The 20,755-nt window shown below is 51.0% G+C and overlaps 1 protein-coding gene across 3 annotated transcripts; it reads left to right on the forward strand.

Annotated features, from left to right (window-relative positions):
- Positions 1–559: 559 nt before the first annotated feature.
- per1a (period circadian clock 1a) lies at positions 560–19,346 on the forward strand. 3 transcript variants are annotated; one of them, XM_035433872.1, is made up of 20 exons: positions 560–769; positions 6,476–7,302; positions 7,726–7,979; positions 8,205–8,326; positions 8,656–8,857; positions 9,131–9,325; positions 9,729–9,807; positions 10,003–10,109; positions 10,585–10,738; positions 10,832–11,072; positions 11,438–11,546; positions 11,783–11,948; positions 12,297–12,415; positions 12,884–13,051; positions 14,104–14,394; positions 14,569–15,719; positions 16,123–16,288; positions 16,467–16,653; positions 16,952–17,102; positions 17,729–19,346. In XM_035433872.1, exons 2-20 carry the CDS (start codon positions 6,932–6,934, stop codon positions 18,059–18,061), a joined length of 4,566 nt encoding a protein of 1,521 aa, XP_035289763.1. In that variant the 5' UTR covers positions 560–769; positions 6,476–6,931; the 3' UTR covers positions 18,062–19,346. The 3 variants fall into 3 exon arrangements, with proteins under 3 accessions (XP_035289763.1, XP_035289765.1, XP_035289764.1); XM_035433873.1 differs by lacking the exon at positions 560–769 and adding an exon at positions 4,692–4,915; XM_035433874.1 differs by lacking the exon at positions 12,884–13,051.
- The last annotated feature ends 1,409 nt before the right edge of the window (positions 19,347–20,755 follow it).

A 20,755-nucleotide genomic window follows, 5' to 3' on the forward strand; every position in this document is an offset into this window, starting at 1 on the left:
GCTTCAGCGTCACTCCCCTGGTTCCCGCAGACTCACGTGGAACCGAGCATGCCGCCCAGCGCCTGGATGTTATGGTCGTAAATACCCGAGGAGCAGCGGCCGCAGGAACCACAAGCTGGTCCTGACTTATCATGAGAAAAATACTCTCAAAAAGTAAACAAACATCAACAATGTAGTCATAATCATGATCTGAACTGCAGATGTGCTTAGAAATTAACATGCACTGAAATAATACGAGGGACACTTATCATCCTCGGGAATCCTTAAGGAATTTGGCTTTGTTCAAATAGGTAGGAATCTGAACACTGCTGATGCGCGCATATTCCAGGTACAGCGGGACAAATACCGCCCCGTTCCAGAACGAAAGTAGGACTCAGCGTTCCATTTTGAGACAGAGTACACTGGAGCATGCACGCTGCAACGTGACGGCCCGGACCCGTGCCACGAGCTCCGCCCACTTCAGGCTGTCTCGGTATTATTGGGCGGCGCTGGGTGGGGTCAGCGCTGTTGAGCAGCCAATGGCCGCGGCCCGGGGGAGGACCGAAGCGCCCAGGCACGTGGAGCTCTGCGTGTACGGTGGTGTGTTCACGAAAATGTGGCACTCACGATAGACAAAAAGCAAGGAGATTGAGTACTGCAAGTCTGAGAACATTTGTGGTCCCAATACTGATACAATTAATTGTTTTATTTACCTCTACCTCAACGCCATACTTGATACATATGGACTCTACGTTGGCTGGACAAAAACTGCGTTTATCTGACTGAAAAGGTAAGAGTGGAATTGCTTCTTTCTTGTTTAACACAAATAAAGTTGGGCGTTTTGTGTACCCGACTGTAGGGCTACACAGCCATGTTTGAATCAGTTGTTTTAGATTGTTTGTATTTAACGGAGTGGCGTTTATAATGGTTTACTACGGTGTTTAAAGATGCACAGGTTAAAAAACCCGAATCACAGTCTAAGGGGGTTTATCCGTGTTTCCGTACAGCTCGAGCTTTAGCTGAATAATAAGCTGGGGGTACGGGCTGTTCTTGCTCGTTCACGCGGATTGCGCGGACATTCGGATAAACATGTTTATATATAGCCTAGGCCTACTTGGAGTCTGTGGCTGTTTTATTTGGTTCGCCACTGCACTGATTGCAAGCTGCACATATTCCAGCTAAAGGTGTAAGCTAAGCTTGTGGAGCTGATCATTGAACCCAGTAGTAGCCTACGTTTTTTTAGGGTTGTAGCCTACATTTGTTGTGCGAATATATGGGTCTGTTCAATGTGAGATGAGGTTTCATGTATTTATTATTTTACCTTACAAGCTAAAGCTAAAAATACATTTGTCTCACAAATGTTCAGAAACCGTCAGTGGTATTTCGTTTCCGAAGATGCACTGAGATTCGAATTAAATGTGATGAAACGCATTTCGCCGTTCGTACGATGATAGGACAGTCGCAGGATTAAAAAAGGAAACCCACGTATAAGGCTTCCAGAAGTGAATGTTCAAGATTACAACCTGTACTTAACAATAAAATCTACTTTTATTACGAAACGGTGAGTCGCTGGTTACGGTGTGGTGCTCGCTTGGGTTCATTGCGGTTGTTGTTCTCCAATCTGAACATGGGTTGCGATCATATTGAACACCTGACGCTGGCAGTCGCCATACCCAAGAGAAGGGGCTGGCTCCTGAGGAATAGCCCAACAGCCGCATCCAGCAGTAATTCCCTCTCGTATCAGCCTAGGCGTCACAAAGAAGATTGACACTTTGTTGTTAACATTCGGACGAGAAGTAGCTGCACAGCGGCTGCGGTTTTGCATTGGGTGATACGTAACATGAAAAAGACCGTGTACCTTGTGAACCCCGCATGACGTTTGTGCATTTCATGGCCGGTTCTAAGGTATTTTAAATAATTGGCTTGTCGTTCTCTCGGGCCTTCTATTCAAAAGAAGTCCAGAGTACAAAGCCCTTCCGGTTCTTGCTGTCGGTAAATACTGGTCTGTACGTGGCTGCTGTAGAAGAGGGCGGTGGTCGCTGGCGTGTTACCTCTACTAGTACTATTACTACTACTACTATACTACTGCTACTACTACAACTGTTACCCCTGCTGCTGCTACTATTGCTACTACTGTACAACTATTACTACTGCTGCTGCTATTATTACTATTACTACCACTACTAGGACTTCTGTTACTGTGGCTAATAGCAATTATGAGTATGATTATTGTATTACTATAATAACATCATTTATCTTAAATTACTGTGCTGAGTTGTCTAATAGACCTAATAATATGAGGATGACATTATTATTACATTATACCTGTAATGGTTTTTGCTTAATAAAATAATTTACTGGAAAATTTACTAAAGTTGTGTAAGTCGCTCTGGATAAGAGCTTCTGCTAAATGCCTGTAATACTAGAATGTTTGGGTGATGGATTTAGTACTACAGACTACATATCTAGTGTCCTCATTTCCTAAAGTACATTCATAAATGAGAGATTACTTGAGTCAGTCACTTTCTACATTTTACTGAAGCAGACATCTGTTGTTTGATTTATGGTTGGATATAGGCCTATTTTTTGTGATATAGCTTTTGATGCATCATCACTGTGTCATTGACTAAACACGCGGACAGCGCTGATCTTTCAGTGTGTCTGGGTAGCACTGAAGCCGTTCGTTGGTCACATGACTGCACTGTGTATGTCACGTGACTGCAGAATGAGATCAATTGTTTTTTCCCTGAGCCCGGTATTTTGGCGCACTGACAGTATGTTTGATTCTAACCAGTGAACCGCTGATATATCTTGGTGGCTCCTCCCAGTTTGATTTTGTGAAGCTTTGCTCCGTGGGCATCACTTAACTGACTGAGTCTGAAAACTCTAAAGTCTCAGCTGTCTGTCTTTTGTTTACCTGAGCTATAGAACATGCACAGGTTAGTATGCACAGGTGAGCTTGTACAGGTGAAAACCACAAAAAGAAACTGGTCAGATCAGTCGGTTCTCCCTTCAGATCAGTGAAATGACCCAAGGGAGGCCATTGGGACAGGACACGTGCAGACTTCCAGTCTGTCACAGGAAGTTAGTGATTAGTATGGTGCTTGGTAAACAGAGAAACGCGCTCTGAGAGAGCAAACAGAAGTTTTCAAGCCGAACTTCTGAGTCATGGATGCCTCATCGGCCTCTTCCAGGAACCTTACCCGGTACAGAGATCTTGGCACTTCCTCTAAACTTTACAGGTGGAGACCAGGTCTCTCCAGAGCCTGCTGTGTACGGACACACCTCACACAAAAATGACTTGCAAACTGAGATCACTAACGCTAATCTGCAGCTGATCAGTTAAAACTGGAATGGAGAATGGAATTAAAACGCCTCGATAATGCGCATCCGTAGGCAGAGGTGGATCACACACCTGTCTCTGTACAGCTCTGTACAAATCTGTTAAGTCTGGAAATGAATTGGGCTACATTTTACACCGCCTAAAATGGCTTGTTACATCAATAAAATATTCCGGACTAGAAATTAAATGGTTAATGGGCAAAACATTTTTTACTTATGAAATTGAGGTGCTTTTTAGAAGGTCAAATATTAAACTGAATGACAGACTTCAGCTACGGACTCCGCACTGGTTGCTACATAATGCTGCTCGCTTTGTGACTGATTTGAGGAGTCTAAAATGACTCTTATTTTAGACTCCTTAAAGAAATCGCGCCTTGTTAAGAAACATACTTGCGCAAGTCAACTGTTGCACGTGCAGTAACAGGTTATGGCCACGCGGAGGTGTATAGGACCGTAGAACCGGAGAAACGGCTCTACTCAGGGGGAAGGTATGCATTGGGCGCTGATGGACTGTGTGTGAGAAGAAGAGTGTGTGTTTGATTATAAATTGTGCTGATTTTGTGGAAATGTAACAGCTGCAGATTGTGACCAAATTGCGTGCCTGCGCTATTGCCTACGTGACAGTGTTTTTTTTTAATTGGATTACTGGCAGTTTAATCGCTTGGAGTTGCCACGTGTTATGGTTGAAAATATCCCAATTAATAATGAATAGAATAATAAGGTAAAGTGAGAGATATTGCGCATTTATTTATTATGTACGTATATTCACATAGGTGTACGTGGACCACTCTGGATAATTTGAGATTGTGAAAGCTTGCCTGTAACTAGTCATCTTGGGGCCAGGGTTCTGCTGGTTGACGTGAGTTCAATTAGCCGAAAACGCACAACCCCTCTTCCGTTTAAGCAGGATGGCCGATTAGGCGAAGTACGGTGTTGCGCGGGAGCTTAGTGCGTAGAACCGGGGACTGTGAAAGGGGTTTAAGCGCACGACGGTGAGGTAACAGCGGATACAGCGCCCTGTCACAGCCCCGTGACATCGTGACGCAGCCTGGCCTCGTGAAAGGACGACGCATTTTAAAAGTTATTCGTGACAAACGGTTTCAGACAAACGTATTTCCTCCCACCTCATGCAGTGCAGTAGAATGGCCAATGCAGCCAATGATAGATTTTTTTTTAACGAAGATCATCTCTGAAAAGGCTTTTGCTTTGAACCCTGATTTAAAAAAAAAAAAAAAAAAAAAAAACTAAGCTCAGTCTCCTCATTGGTCGAAGCGTTGAGCCTATCGGTGTGGCGACTGGGCTCGCAGGAATCACTGCTGAAAACATGTGCTGGAAATGCGGGGGGGAGGGCGCTGGGAGTCTGGTTAGCCAATCGGGTTTCTCTCTGGGCCTGCGGGATTATGTAATGAATGGACAAAGCCGCAGGCGGATCGGAGGGGGGCGTGAGCCCGCTGCTGAACTCGCGCTAGGAGGCGCGTGGCGTTTCGCGTGTGTTTCTCCGCTTTCCGTTCTTCTTGTTGAGATGACAGGACGATAACGAAGTGTCTCAAGCGTCCTTCTTTATCAACCTACGTCACTGCCTCCCTTTTTAGCGGTATGTTTATTTTACTAACTATTATTTAAATGTTTTATTTTTATTATTTCATGAAGTATGATTTGCCACATTGTGTGTACACAATATTTGATGTGTTGCTAAATCTCCTCTAATTGCCTGAAGTATATGCTTATATGTAAGCTATTTATAGCTATGATTGAAGAAATTTACACTGATCATTAATATTTAATTGTATTAAGTGTTAACCCTGAATGTCCACGTCAGTCCGGTGTTTACATTTAAAATGATCATTTGAAATCCTCATTGTGTGAGTGTCTTGCTGGATGGGATGTTGCTGTGTTTTGTTTTGGCTGTGTACTTTCAGCTGGAGGACTGAGGACCAGCGTTAATAATGTATAAGTTTGTCAGTATATTATTATCATCTCAAGTATCAGATGGACTGGAGAATCTTTAACACATTGACTCAGTTTTATGCATGGGCTTGTCAACTCCACCTGCAAAACAACACCCGTTGAGTTCTGAGTTAAAGGGGATGTTAGAAAGCTGATTGGTGGTGAAGGGGATGTTAGAAAGCTGATTGGTGGTAAAGGGGATGTTAGAAAGCTGATTGGCTGAGTGGACTGAACCCACCGGTCTGTAGGTAGGCATGAATTGGAGCGTGTGCATGCATGTGTGTGCGTGTCCGTGTGCATGCATGTGTGTGTGGATGCCAAGGACAGGGCAAATGTTGAATTGTAGGTAACGGTGGATGATTTGCTCGTTTAATTTTTACCTGACCTGTCATAAGACAGGTGAGTTAGTGTGCACCCCTGTCCCTGCATGAGGACCTTACACTGGACCGGCCTTATGGACCCTGTGGGGAGGGGGGGGTTAGGGAGGTGGTCTTTGTGCCTGGGCACGGTGGATTGGGGGGGGCGCCCCCCCTGCCAGTAGAGAGGGGAAAGAGTGGGCTGCTTCCCCCTTTTAAAAGTGACTCAGTGGAAACAACCACAACACACGTGTGCGCACACACTCACACACACACATTCACTCCGACACACACATCACCACAGCACCACAAACCTACACACATGCATACACATCGGGGTACGGGGAGGAGGGAAAGAATCAGGCAGGTGGGGTGTGTGTGTGTGTGTGTGTGTGAGTGTGTGTGTGTGTGTGATGACAGGCTGAGCAGGGTTAGATTGCAGAGCAGCTGGTGTGTGTGGGTGTGACACTGTATGGAAGTGTGGTTCAGCGCCTCCAGCTGAGCCCCCCCCCCCCCCCGCTCTGATTACTGTTAGTCATATCAGGAGTCATATTTCTTATACCCTTCCTATTAGAGATGATGTTGTTGCTGTACAACAGACTTCCTGTTGGTAGCTGTGCTTTGAGGGTCCTGTGGGGGTCCTGTGGGGGTCCCCGTCCCGTCCCAGTTATGGCAGAAGGTCTGTGATAAATGCTGGAGCACAGGGGGCTGTAGACTGTGAGGGGTGGGGGTGTTTTCCTGTGGACGCCGTGGTGTCTGTCCTCTCGGCACACAGCTGCAGCTTTACTGTGTTTCACGGTTCTGACGCATCTTTATGCATCTGATGGTTTTTCTCCTCTCTGTTCGTAAAGCTGAACAGGATCGACGGAGAGAGTCTACCTGAAGATTTACCTGAATCTGAAACTGAGGAAAAGGAAAAACAGGAGATTTTTTCCCGTCTTTTTCCTGCTCTTCGCTCCCAGTGTTGGACCATCTGGCGGCAGACGGCAGCCAACGCTCAGCGTCCCGCATTTAGACATTTAGCCATAGCGTCTCTTCCCCTCTCAGCTCTGTGTCACATGGGCGAAGATCAGGCAGGAGAACGAGGCTTCGCGAACAGTCCGGTATAAAAACCACCAAGTTAAACAACAACAACAACAAAAAAACATTTGTTTGCTTTTATTTTTCTGTGTGAAAATGAGAAACCTCAAAGTTCAATTTTAATTTTAAGCCGCCGAACCATGATTCACTCCTGTAATCACAACAGCCCCACCTAGGGGCCGAGCAGAAAAGCGCAGTTTCCGGACCAAGAGAACATCACCCAATTTATGATGAGTGATGACAACTCAGACTCCGCCCCCAGCAGTGACACCCGAGGGGGTGTGGGCGGAGCCGAGGAAGAGGCCAGGCAGGGGGCGGGCTCTCCGGGGCTGAGTGGCGACTCCTCCTCTTCGGACACCAATCGCAAGCGAGGTGCTGCCCCGGGGGGCGTGTCCAAAACCCGGAGCGCCTCCCGAGGGCCCCAGGACGACACGGACGCCCACTCCAGCGGGAACGACTCCGGGGAGCGGGACAGCGAGGGCCGGCTGGGCCGCGAGGCCTCCAGGGGGCGCCAGTCCACCTGCAGCTCCCAGTTCTCCTCCAGCCACAACGGCAAAGACTCCGCCATGATCCTGGAGACCACCGAGAGCAACAAGAGGTACGGGGGGGGGGGGGGTTGCAGGTTCCATTCAGTACGGGTATCAGTAGCCTGGTAGTAGAGTGTTTGTCTGGCGCCTGTAGAGGAGCTGGTCTGAGGCCCTGCTGGGCTTATAGGGATGCTGACTGGTATCTGGAGCGATGGAGTTGGGTCCCTACGGGAAGAGAAAGGCCTGTACTGCTGGGCCCAGGAGCTGGGCCTTTATCCCAGGGCATCCTAGACAAAGAGAAACATGTTCCCAATGGACCTTCCCTGCGTAAATATTTTAAATTAAAAATAAATTATAATATTTTAAAAGTTCAGTAAATATCCAGGTGCGTGAATGAATCTGTAGACTGAGCAAGTGGTTGTGGGTGTGAGTGTAGGCGAAATGTATGGGTGTGATAACGTGGCTAACTCCGCCCCCTCTGCCCCCCCCCCCAGCTCAAACTCGCACAGCCCGTCCCCCCCCAGCAGCTCGGTGGCGTACAGCCTGCTGAGCGCCAGCTCGGAGCAGGACCACCCGTCCACCAGCGGGTGCAGCAGCGAGCAGTCGGCCCGGCTGCAGACGCAGAAGGAGCTGATGAAGGCGCTGAAGGAGCTGAAGATCCGCGTGCCCCTGGAGCGCCGGGGGAAGGGCCGCTCCAGCACGCTGGCCTCCCTGCAGTACGCCCTCAACTGCGTCAAACAAGTCCGCGGTGAGTGTGTGTGTGTGTGTGAGAGTGTGTGTGTGAGAGAGAGAGAGTGTGTGTGTGTGTGAGAGAGAGTGTGTGTGTGTATGTGTGTGTGAGAGAGAGAGAGAGTGTGTGTGTGTGTGTGTGAGTGAGTGAGTGAGCGAGCGAGCGAGCGCGCGAGTGAGTGTGTGCATATTGTGTTTGTGTAAGGTATGTATGTGAAACCCTGTTGGTGTTTGTGTTTCACAGCGAATCAGGAGTACTATCACCAGTGGAGTGTGGAGGAGAGCCATGACTGCAGTCTGGACCTCTCCACCTTCACCATCGAAGAGCTGGACAACATCACCTCTGAGTACACCCTCAAAAACAGCGTGAGTACCCCTGACTCTGAAGGTTTAACTCCAGTCCTGGAGGGGACGCTGTGTCTACAGGTTTAACTCCAGTCCTGTTGGGCCTCAGTGTCTGCAGGTTTTACTCCAGTCCTGTAGGGGGCGCTGTGCCCGCAGGTTTTTCATGGTTTTCTTTCAATCAGCAGCCAAAGGCTTTAACCACATTGTGTGCAGATTCTATAGCCAAACTGGCTCTTCCTGTAGGCCCTGTGATGGAGGGAGTGCTCGAGGAGTGATGATAAATGAATGACATGGTGTGTGTTGTGTTTCCTGGTGGTAAATGTGTATTGTGCTCTCTGGCGCCCCCACAGGACACGTTCTCGGTGGCGATCTCCTTTGTGTCGGGGAAGGTGGTGTACATCTCGCCGCAGGCGTCCTCTCTGCTGCGCTGTAAGCCGGAGCGCCTGCAGGGGGCGCTGTTCTCTGAGCTGCTGGCCCCGCAGGACGTCAGCACCTTCTACAGCAGCACCGCACCCAGCCGCCTGCCCCTGTGGGCCGCCTGCAGCGGCTCCGGTAAGAGCATCGCGCTACGCACACGCAACATGCTAAACACACGCAACATGCTATACATGTATGCACTATACACGCTATGCTCACACGCCATAAATGCTCACGCTATACACGCTATGCTCATGCGACATGCTCTATACACATAAATGCTACGCTCATGCTATACACATACGCTATACACACATTCTTGTGTAGAGGGGACTGTAGCAGCATTAGCATGCGCTATTTTAGCTCAGACGGTTCAGGCACTGACCCCCGCTCTGCCCCCCCCCACAGTGACCTCGCCCCGGGACTGTGCTCAGGAGAAGTCCATGTTCTGCCGGATCAGTGGGGGGCGGGAGCAGGAGGGCGTGGTGCGCTACTACCCCTTCCGGCTGACCCCGTACCAGCTGACCCTGCGAGACTCGGACGTGTCCGACGCCCAGCCCTGCTGCCTGCTCATCGCCGAGAGGGTGCACTCCGGATACGAGGGTATGTACCCCGCCCAGCGCCCCAGTTACCCCTGCCCCTACCCCTGCGACTGAGCACTGAGCCTTACCCCTGCACCTACACCTGCCCCTGAGCACTGAGCCTTACCCCTGCCCCTACACCTGCCCCTGAGCACTGAGCCTTACCCCTGCCCCTACACCTGCCCCTACCCCTGCAACTGAGCACTGAGCCTTACCCCTGCACCTACACCTGCCCCTGAGCACTGAGCCTTACCCCTGCCCCTACACCTGCCCCTACACCTGCCCCTGAGCACTGAGCCTTACCCCTGCCCCTACACCTGCCCCTGAGCACTGAGCCTTACCCCTGCCCCTACACCTGCCCCTGAGCACTGAGCCTTAGAGCCTGACCAGCTTCATTTCTCCCTCCCTCTCTCTCTCTCGTTCAGCTCCTCGGATCCCGGCCGATAAGAGAATTTTCACCACCAGCCACACCCCCAGCTGCCTCTTCCAGGAGGTGGATGAACGGTCAGTGTGTGTGTAACTCTGTGTGTGTGTGTGTGTGTGTTACAGGGCAGTCCTGTTGTTATGTATCTGTAGGTGAGTGTGTGTAACACTATGTTTGTGTGTGTGTGTGTGTGTGTGTTACAGGGCAGTACTGTTGTTGTGTATCTGTAGGTGAGTGTGTGTGTGTAACACTATGTTTGTGTGTGTGTGTTACAGGGCAGTACCGTTGTTGGGGTATCTGCCGCAGGACCTTGTTGGGACCCCTGTGTTGCTTTACCTGCATCCTGAAGACAGACCTCTCATGGTGGCCATTCACAAAAAGAGTGAGTAACCCCTGCTCTCTCTCTCCGTCCCTCTCCCACACCTCCTCTTTCCCTCCCCTCCTTGCTTCTTGGCCAGTAGAGTCATACCTCTCAGCCCCTCCTCATTAGGACCAGGGCTTGGACCCAGTCGCAGGACAGGTTGAAAGTGTTTTGACGCGCATCACGTGTCGCTGAGATGCAGATGGAGGTGACTCATCCACACAGAGGTGTGAAGCCTTGGTTAAACAAGCTTCTGAGTGGAAGTGCGGGTTTGGTGCTGTCAGCACAGATCCTGGCCTGTCAGAGTTGTGTGACTGTAGCAGATTCTGTCTCCCTGCTGTTCATTAGCTTCCATTTTACCGCCTCTGTTTCATGCACGTGAACCTCCCCCATCCTGCTGTCTCCGCCTCACTCTCCCCCTGTTCTTACCCTTCTGTGATTGGTCAGCCTGCCTCTCTCTGCATCAGGCTCTTATTTGATTGGTTGTGTTGCCCAGTTCTGCAGTTCGCGGGTCAGCCGTTTGAGCACTCGCCGCTGCGTCTGTGCGCGCGGAGCGGGGAGTACCTCACCATCGACACCAGCTGGTCCTCCTTCGTCAACCCCTGGAGCCGCAAGGTGGCCTTCATCGTGGGCCGGCACAAAGTCCGAACGTAAGCGCCCGTCTGCACCTGCGCTGCCCGCTGCTGTAGTCACCCGTACCGGTGTGTGAGTCGCACGCTAAAGCTCGCCGTCGCCCCCTGCAGGAGCCCGCTGAATGAAGATGTGTTCACGGCGCCGCCGGGCGGGGAGGGGCGGAGCCTGGTGCCGGAGATCTCGCAGCTGTGCGAGCAGATCCACCGGCTCCTGGTGCAGCCCGTGCACTCCAGCTCCTCCCAGGGCTACTGCAGCCTGGGCAGCAACGGGTCCCACGAGCTGCCCGCCAGCGCCGCCTCGTCCAGCGACAGCGCCGCCGCTGCCGAGGACCCCGCCCCCCTGCACAAGCCCGTGAGTCCTGCCGGCCACGCCCACACAGGACACGCCCACAACCAGAACACGCCCACACTCAGAGAACACGCCCACACTCAGGACATGCCTACACTCGGGACATGCCCACTCAGAGGACACGCCCACACTCAGAGAACACGCCCACACTCAGGACACGCCTACACTCAGGACACGCCCACTCAGAGGACACGCCCACACTCAGAGGACACACCCACATTGTACCAAGCAAGAGCAAACACCAATAAAGACAAAGACACTGCAGTTGTGGACCAGAGTGTCGGTTAATAAATGTGTCGGTCCACAAACAGGCGGAGGGTAAGCTGAAAGACCCGTAGAATGACAGGCCTGTTAATCTCTCTCCACAGATGACCTTCCAGCAGATCTGTAAGGATGTGCACATGGTGAAGACCAGCGGCCAGCAGGTCTTCATCGATTCACGCAACCGCTCCCCTCCCCGCAAACACGCCAGCACAGGTGAGCACGCCAGCCCACACACTCACACAGACACACACACACACACTCACACAGACACACACACACACACTCACACAGACACACACACACACACACGCACACACACACACACACTCACACAGACACACACATGCACTCTCTCTCTCTCACACACACTCTCTCTCTCTCACACACACACAAATACACTCTCACACACATACACACACTCTCCCTGATTCTCCCTGATCTCTCTGCAGGAGTTGTGAAGGCAGTGCAGTGCTTGGATGTGGGAAAGCTGATCAGTGAGGGGGTCAAAGTGGACAAGATTCCCCCAAAAGCAGAACTCCCCCCCCCTCCTGAGAGGCGAGAGTCGGCCCCCGCCTACTCATACCAGCAGATCAACTGCCTGGACAGCATCATACGGTGTGTGTGTGTGTGTGTGTGTGCGCTCAATAATGGGCTTCTACATAATTATTTTAAGACCACTGAGACTAAAAGTGTGTACTATCATTTGTGTATAACTGAACTTTGTGTCCCTGAAGCAGATTAATGTATAGGATTCATAAGGTTAGCATTAACTTGCATTAGGCAGGCTATGTTGTGATTGAACTTACTCCTCAGAAGGTGAATTATTTAGTCTTGATCATTATGCAGTGCATTCCACAGGCTGGATGAGGGCATCCCTGCATGGGGAGGATCTGGTTGTATATGCAAGCTCTGCTACTCCTGATGTCACATGCTCATGATGTCACTTCCTGTCCCCCCCCACAGGTACCTAGAGAGCTGCAACGTTCCGAACACGGTGAAGAGGAAGTGTGGGTCATCCTCGGGCACGACGTCATCCACATCCGATGACGACAAACAGAAAGAGGCGGCGGGCAGCTCCAATGGTACGCTAATGTTACTAACGCTAATGCTGCTTCCTTATACTGATGGTACTGCATACTAAGGACACAGGTCAGGTCTGTCCAGAAGGTTCCTGTGCAGCGTAACTGGTCATACATACAGCAGCGTTTATTCCGTAATGAAGCAGATGATTCGCAGATGAGTATTATTGAAGTGTAGCAGGAAGCAGATTGAATCAGGCTGCTGGTTCACTCTGTTAGTTTGGAGCTGTCAGAGTCTTGTGTGGATGAGCTTGAAGCAGGAGACTGCTCTCCACCGTACTTCCACACCTCGGCTTATCTAGTGTATGTGTGTGTGTTTGCGTGCGTGTGCCTGTGTGTGTGCCTGTGTGTGCCTGTGTGTTTGCGTGCGTGTGCCTGTGTGTGCCTGTGTGTTTGCGTGCGTGTGCCTGTGTGTGCCTGTGTGTGCCTGTGTGTGTGCCTGTGTGTGCCTGTGTGTGCGTGTTACGGCAGTGACTCTGGATGCAGCAGCGGGACAGAAAGCGGGCCCCCAGGGGCCGGCCCCCGCTCTGAGCCCCCTGGCCCTGCACAGTAAAGCAGACAGCGTGGTGTCAGTCACCTCCCAGTGCAGCTTCAGCAGCACCATCGTACACGTGGGCGACAAGAAACCCCCCGAATCAGGTATACCCCAACCCCCTAACCCCCTCACCTCTCACAGAGCAGCTTACTCAGAGTAGAGTTTACCTCACCTTCAACCGCACGCACGCACGCACTCCCACACACACCCACTATACACGCACGCATGCACGCACCCACTATACACGCATGCACGCACGCACGCACGCACGCACACACACACACACCCACTATACACGCACGCACGCACTATACACACACCCACTATACACGCACGCACGCACTCACACACACCCACTATGCACGCACGCACACACTCACACACACCCACTATACACACATGCATTCTCACACACACCCACTATACACGCATGCACGCACGCACGCACTCTCACACACACCCACTATGCACGCACGCACTCACACACACACACTATGCACGCATGCACGCACTCTCACACACACACACACACTATACACACACTCTCACACACACCCACTATACATCCACGCACGCACTATACACATACACACACACACACACACACGCACGCACGCACTATACACACACCCACTCACACACACCCACTATACACACACACACTCGCACACACCTACTGTACACGCACGCACTATACACACACACACCCTCACACACACCCACTATACACGCACGCACGCACTATACACACACACACTCTCACACACCCCCACTATACACGCACGCACGCACTATACACACACACTCTCACACACACCCACTATACACGCACGCACGCACTATACACACACGCACTATACACACACACCCACTATGCACGCACGCACGCACTATACACACACACCCACTATACACGCACTATACACACACCCACTATACACACACACTATACACACTCTCACACACATGCACATACGCACACACTCACACACACCCTCACAGTCTTTCTCACACACACACACACACACACACACCCTCACTGTCTCACACACACACACACACACACTCACACCCGCACGCACGCACACACACACACACAATCAGATGCAGCTGGAAAGAGCATGGGAGTAAAAATATATATATTTTCCTTCGCCAGACATTGTGATGGAGGAGACTCCTCCCACCCCTACACCTGCCCCTCTCACCCCCGCGGCCATGCCCACCGCGGTGGCTCCGCCCCCCCCGGCCCCGCCCAGCCCTGCAGGGGCGGAGCGGGAGGGGAGGCGGGGCGGGGCGGGGCGCCTGGGCCTCACTAAGGAGGTTCTGCTGGCGCACACACAGCAGGAGGAGCAGAACTTCCTGTGTCGATTCCGCGACCTCAACCAGCTGCGTGTCTTCGACCCCAGCTCCGCTCCCTACCCGCCCAGCGCCACTCCCTTCGCTAAAGGTACTGACCCGGGCTGCACCCTAACCCTAAACCTGTACCCACTGCCCTAACCCTGTACTCTAACCATAACCCTTATTACAGTTCATTCTGTCTGTCTCTTTCCCTTTAGGGGGATGTCTCTAGTGTTCAGCTGTTTGATGGAGATTTCTCTCTCTCTCTCTCTCTCTCTCTCAGGAGTGCGCAGTTCCCGTGATTACCCAGCAGTGGGCAGTAGCGGGCGGCGGCGAGGTCGGGGGGCTAAGAGGCTGAAGCACCAGGAGGGTCTGGCTGTGCGTCGAGGGGGCGGAGTCTCGGGCACCGCTGGGGGTTTGGGTGCTAATGCTAACGGGGAGGGGTGTGGGGGTTTGGCGTTCCCCCCTCCCCACCACCTGCCCCTGGGCCCACAGACCTCCTCCTCCTCCTGGCCTGCCTCTGTGGTCTCCCAGGCGAGCCTCCCCCCTGTACCCTACCCCCCCGTCCTGCCCCTCTACCCCCTCTATCCGCCCCTTGCCCCGCCCAGTGGCCACCCGCCAGGCTTCCCCAACATGCAGCCCACGCCCCGATATCCCATCCAGGCACCCCAGTTACCCCCACCCCTAGTGCCCCCAATGATGGCTTTTGTTTTGCCCAATTACGTGTTTCCCCAGCTCAACCCAGCTATGTCGCAACTCAACCCAGCCGTGATACAACTCAACCCAGCCTTGTCACAACTCAACCCTGTCATGTCACAACTCAACCCTGTCATGTCACAACTCAACCCAGCCTTGTCACAACTCAACCCCGCTATGTCACAACTCAACCCCGTCATGTCACAACTCAACCCAGCCTTGTCACAACTCAACCCAGCCTTGTCACAACTCAACCCAGCCTTGTCACAGCTCAACCCGGCCATGTCACAGCTCAACCCGGCCTTGTCACAACTAGGCTCCTCTCTGGCCAATGCACCCCAACAGTTTTACAGCCCCAACTCTGCATTCCCATTTCTCAGTCCGGCCCCGGTACCCCGACACCCAATAGTGCCCCCCACTACTGCAACCACACCAACGCCACATGCCCCGTCCCGCTCCAGCACCCCCCAGTCCTGCAGCCAGCCTCTCCCAGAGCAGGAGGGGGTGGAGTCACCCCTCTTCCAGTCCCGGTGCTCCTCCCCTCTCAACCTGCTCCAGCTGGAGGAGTCGCCTAGCAACAGACTGGAAGCTGCTTCAGCACTCGCTGCAGCCCAGCAGACTCCGCCCCCAATTGGAGCAGCATCACAAGATTGGTCAGGGAAGCAGGGAGGTGGGACTGCAGCGCAGGTCTCAGCCAATCGGAGCAGCGCTGCTGGAGACTCTAAAGAGAATGAAAATGTGAGTTCTGAGATTAATTTATGCTGCCGTACATTAGCAATTATTCATTTTTATTTCATACTAGAATTATAACTAGATGGGTGTCAAATTCGTACAGAATGTATTAAGTCTGTTAGCCTTTAATCTCCAGTAGTAACACTAGTGGCAGTTGTACACATACATACATTTTCCCATTTGTTGTTTGTAACTTGATTGTCAAGTGTCTCGATAGATAAATTTGTGTTTTATGTCAGTTCTCCCTTTTAAAAGAGATTTCGATCTAACTGGGGTATTCCTGGTTAACTGGTTAAATAAATAAAAATCTTACTGTCTTTTCCATGAAAATCTAAATCTCTTGTGACTTTTTCTCCCTCTCTCTCATCCCCCCGTCCCTGTTTCTTTCGTTCTCTCCATCTGGGTCCAGGGAGAAGCGAATGAGTCGTCCAATCAGGACGCCATGTCCACCTCCAGTGACTTCCTGGACCTGCTGCTCCAAGTGGACTCCCGATCAGGCACTGGCTCGGCCGCCTCAGGCTCGGGGTCCTCGGGCACCGGCTCCAATGGCTGCAGCACATCAGGAAGTGGCACCCGTGAGTACCAGGGCGCCCAGCAATATGCCTGTTCTAAAAGCAATTATTAGAGGGTCATCAACACTGAGACAGACTGGATGAGTATCTCAGTCAGTAAAGACTCACCACAAGTGCATTTATAGTAACTCTCTTGGTACTGGCCTTGCTCACACTTTACTTTTTGACCTTTTGACCCCAGGAAGCAGTAGCAACACCAGCAAATACTTTGGCAGCATTGATTCCTCGGAGAATGAGCACTCCCGCAAACAGGCAGCAGGGGGCGCCGGTGAGGAGCAGTTCATGAAGTACGTGCTGCAGGACCCCATCTGGCTGCTCATGGCCAACACTGATGAGAAAGTGATGATGACCTACCAGTTGCCTGTCAGGTGAGTCTGCTGTGTGTGTGTGTGTGTGTGTGTGTGTGTGTGTGTGTGTGTGTGCGTGTGCGTTTTTAAGGATTGAAGTGTTAACTGTCTCTGGGGCCATCTAATGGTGAACTGTAGTATTGGTTCGTTCCTCAGACCACCAGAAATCCTGGTCCTCAGGTGGTAGGTGTCGTATCAAGGACCTGACAAGTATGTGTGTGAGAGACAGGGATGGTGTGTTAACTCCCTGGTGTATATGTGAGAGAGAGCGAGTGAGAGGGGACAGTGTGTTAATGCTTTGGCGTGTGTGTGTGCACAGGGACAGGGAGCAGGTGCTGTCTGCCGATCGGGAGTCTCTGCGGTTGATGCAGAAGCAGCAGCCTCGGTTCAGTGAGCTGCAGAAGCGGGAGCTCAGTAAAGTGCACCCCTGGATCCGCACCGGCCGCCTGCCCCGCACCATCGACATCACGGTGAGTACCCTGTTACACCGCTGCAACAGGAAGTAGTGTACCGCTGCAGCAGGAAGTAGTGTACCGCTGCAACAGGAAGTAGTGTACCGCTGCAGCAGGAAGTAGTGTACCGCTGCAACAGGAAGTAGTGTACCGCTGCAGCAGGAAGTAGTGTACCGCTGCAACAGGAAGTAGTGTACCGCTGCAACAGGAAGTAGTGTACCGCTGCAGCAGGAAGTAGTGTACCGCTGCAGCAGGAAGTAGTGTACCGCTGCAGCAGGAAGTAGTGTACCGCTGCAACAGGAAGTAGTGTACCGCTGCAGCAGGAAGTAGTGTACCGCTGCAGCAGGAAGTAGTGTACCGCTGCAGCAGGAAGTAGTGTACCGCTGCAGCAGGAAGTAGTATACCGCTGCAGCAGGAAGTAGTATACCATTGCAACAGGAAGTAGTATATCATTGCAACAGGAAGTAGCATACCACTGCAACGGGAAGTAGCATACCACTGCAACAGGAAGTAGTATACCTCTGCAACAGGAAGTAGTATACCATTACAACAGGAAGCAGTATACCACTGTAACAGGAAGTGTTTTACCAGTGTAACAGGAAGTGCTGTTGTGCTGAAGTGCCTGTCCTTCCTGTGTGTCCCAGGCGTGTGTGGGGTGCAGGTCGCCCCCCCCAGGACCGGAGGCCTCCCCGTTTGATGTGGAGATCCACGACATGGAGCTGAGCGCCGTGCTGGAGCCGCCTGAGGACGGCGTGCAGCGAAAGACGCCCGACAGCTCCACCCCCTTCGTCCCTCCCGAAACTGCCATGGAGGAAGAGGAGGTAGAGGAGGAGGGGGCGGGGAAAGGGGGGAAGGGAGAGGGAGCTGCTGTAGGGCTCACCCACTCCAATGACCAGGAAATGAGCACAGAGGAACAGGAAGTGACCTCACAGACAATGGAGGAGAAGGGGGTTGCCATGATTGCCATGGCCCACTGAAGCTGGGGTGTGGGGGAAGGGGGGGTGGCGAGTGCGGTTGGGGAACGCTGTGTGCCCCCGGTGTGACTGAATGCAGCCCGTCAAACAGTCCAGTTATGTGACATGACATCACTATGCCAGGGTCATGTAACAACACAATAACTAACTCTGAAAACCCTCTCCAATGGTTAGAAATGCTACAAAAACTACAACCAGGGAAATAAATCACAACTGCATCTACCCATGATAACTGAATCATGGGTAGATGCCGATGGGATGGAGGTTTGGTGTATTTTCTTTAATAGATTAAGGTAGCCGGCAAAGAGGCTCTTTCTGATGGCAGAAACCATCATCTAAAATTGTCAAAATATTTTCCCTAAATTGCTTGTATTTAATGAATGACTCCCCCTATAACGAATAATGTAAATACACAGATGGATGAATGTAATTGTGCCCCCCTGCCCCACACACACACACTCACTTCAGTGGTGTGCGGTTACCATTTTGACACCTATGTTATTTCCCTCTGACACACCGTTGGTACCGGAAATGCTGACCTTCAAAATACTTCACAACAACTAGAAGTTTTTACAAATAAAACATGTATTGTAAATGCAAGGTGAATTAACTTTGGTAATAAATAGCTAATTTTTGTTTCAGTGATACGGACCTAACAAAAACAGCTTTAATAAAAAAGTGTCTGCATTGCAAAATCATAACAAATGTAAAATAAACAAATGAAAAAATTAAGTTCCAAAACTGCTGCCTGTCTATGACAGTGCAAAACGTTTACGGCACAATAGTTATGAAATATAATTTACAGGTCTGCTGGGCGAATGCTTATGTGACCTGTAGGCCTGTCGTGAAGACCTGCCCACAACATCAGTGCAGGTTTTTTTTTTTTCCACTGTTCAATATTAATTTAGTAACAGCATTGATGAAGCTCTGCAAATGCAGTTTCATTTGTAAAATTGTAATTAAAAAATGTATTGACGGCTGAAGATGACTATATCGGTGTAGGCTTGTGCACCATGTGTCACCAACACTACAAGCCTACCGCACACGCACTCACACACACCTCCTGTTCCAGGGCATTTGTGATTGCACTGTACAGGGTGGCAGGACACTATTTGTTACGTATATTTTTTTGAATGGTTTTATTTGAGGGTTCAGATCTAGTTTGTGAAACACTTTGTACATTATTTTTGTAAAAAAAGAGTAAATTAAAAATGTGCAAATGTCACTTGTATACATCAACCTTCAGACCAATTTTCTGTGTTTTTATAATAAAATAAAAAAGACCATACTAGAGTAACTTTATTTTTTGTACCTCAGTATTAGTCAGCCGTCTGCTCAGTAGTTGACTGCGTTGTGATCTGTGTTCGGCTGATTTTGGAATTGGGTGTGAAAAACGGGGACAATGAAAGCCAAAGGAGGACAAACTCCATTTCCCAAGTTGAAATATTGCCGTTCCCATGGCAACAGCATTGTTCTACATCAGTCTTTCTCTGATTGGTGCATCCTGGTGTACAGAGTATTTGCAGGTTTTTTTTTTTTGGTCAGAGTGGTGTGGATAGAACCTCAGCTCCCATTGGCTAAGATGGAATCACAAAGGAACACTGGTGATGCAACAGCAACCCAATGGACATTTCTATTGGCTGAGCAGGGGAAAGCAGGACATTCCCATTGGCCGATCAGTGGAAAGCAGGACATTTCTATTGGTTGAGCAGAGAAAAGGAGGTAATTTCTATTGGCTGAGCAGGGGAAAAGCAGGACATTCCTGTTGGCCGAACAGGGAAAAGGAGGTCATTTCTATTGGCTGAGCAGGGGAAAGCAGGACATTCCCATTGGCCGATCAGTGGAAAGCAGGACATTCCCATTGGCCGATCAGTGTGGAAAGCAGGACATTCCTATTGGCTGAGCAGGGGAAAAGCAGGACATTCCTATTGGCTGAGCAGGGAAAAGCAGGATAAAGACCTTTTATTGGTGAGGGCTGGAAACTGAGACCCCAAATCCCAAACAGTGGAGGACAACAGGCCTGCTGAATCATTATTGGACGATGTGTTTGTGCAGCACCCAGGGTGGGGCAGGACAGAGCTGGGGGGGGAGGACTTGGCCCTCCCGTGACTCAGACTGCCCCCCCTCCCCCTGTGTTCAGCACAGTCTCTTTGTAATGTTTTTTTCTTTCATAAATAAAATATTCAAATGAAATAATCCTGACTACTTGGCTTTTACTTCACAATGGAATTCCTTGGCAGTCATCAGAGTGTCTGGTGAGTCTGTAGATTCTGTGATTGCAGACTATTTACGCCCATTTTCCATTTCACAGCACCCTTCAGGAACTATCCATACTCGGGACTATCCAGAGCCTCAGTAGCTTTTGGAATCAGGCTGGCTCATTATAGCCCTTTTCCACTGTAGAGCTGGAACCAGGCTGGCTCATTATGGCCCTTTCCCACTGTAGAGCTGGAACCAGGCTGGCTCATTATAGCCCTTTCCCACTGTAGAGCTGAGCCAGGCTGGCTCATTATAGCCCTTTCCCACTGTAGAGCTGAACCAGGCTGCCTCATTATAGCCCTTTCCCACTGTAGAGCTGGGGGAGTAAACCATGCGGGTCTGGGGTGGTGAGTAAACCCTGTGGGTCTGGGAGGGGGGGGGGGCAGGGAGTAAACCCAGTGGGGGAGGGGGGGGCAGGGAGTAAACCCAGCGGGGGAG

This window comes from Anguilla anguilla, chromosome 9 (genome assembly GCF_013347855.1).
Source record: "Anguilla anguilla isolate fAngAng1 chromosome 9, fAngAng1.pri, whole genome shotgun sequence".
NCBI classification, from domain to species: Eukaryota; Metazoa; Chordata; class Actinopteri; order Anguilliformes; family Anguillidae; genus Anguilla; species Anguilla anguilla.

Excerpts from the sequence above, each read along its gene's own strand:
- per1a (XM_035433872.1), top strand. The coding sequence starts at position 6,932 with ATGATGAGTGATGACAACTCAGACTCCGCCCCCAGCAGTGACACCCGA. Across the intron at positions 12,416-12,883 it reads GGCGGCGGGCAGCTCCAATG|TGACTCTGGATGCAGCAGCG; the intron begins GTACGCTAATGT and ends GTGTTACGGCAG. Across the intron at positions 16,654-16,951 it reads ACCTACCAGTTGCCTGTCAG|GGACAGGGAGCAGGTGCTGT; the intron begins GTGAGTCTGCTG and ends GTGTGTGCACAG.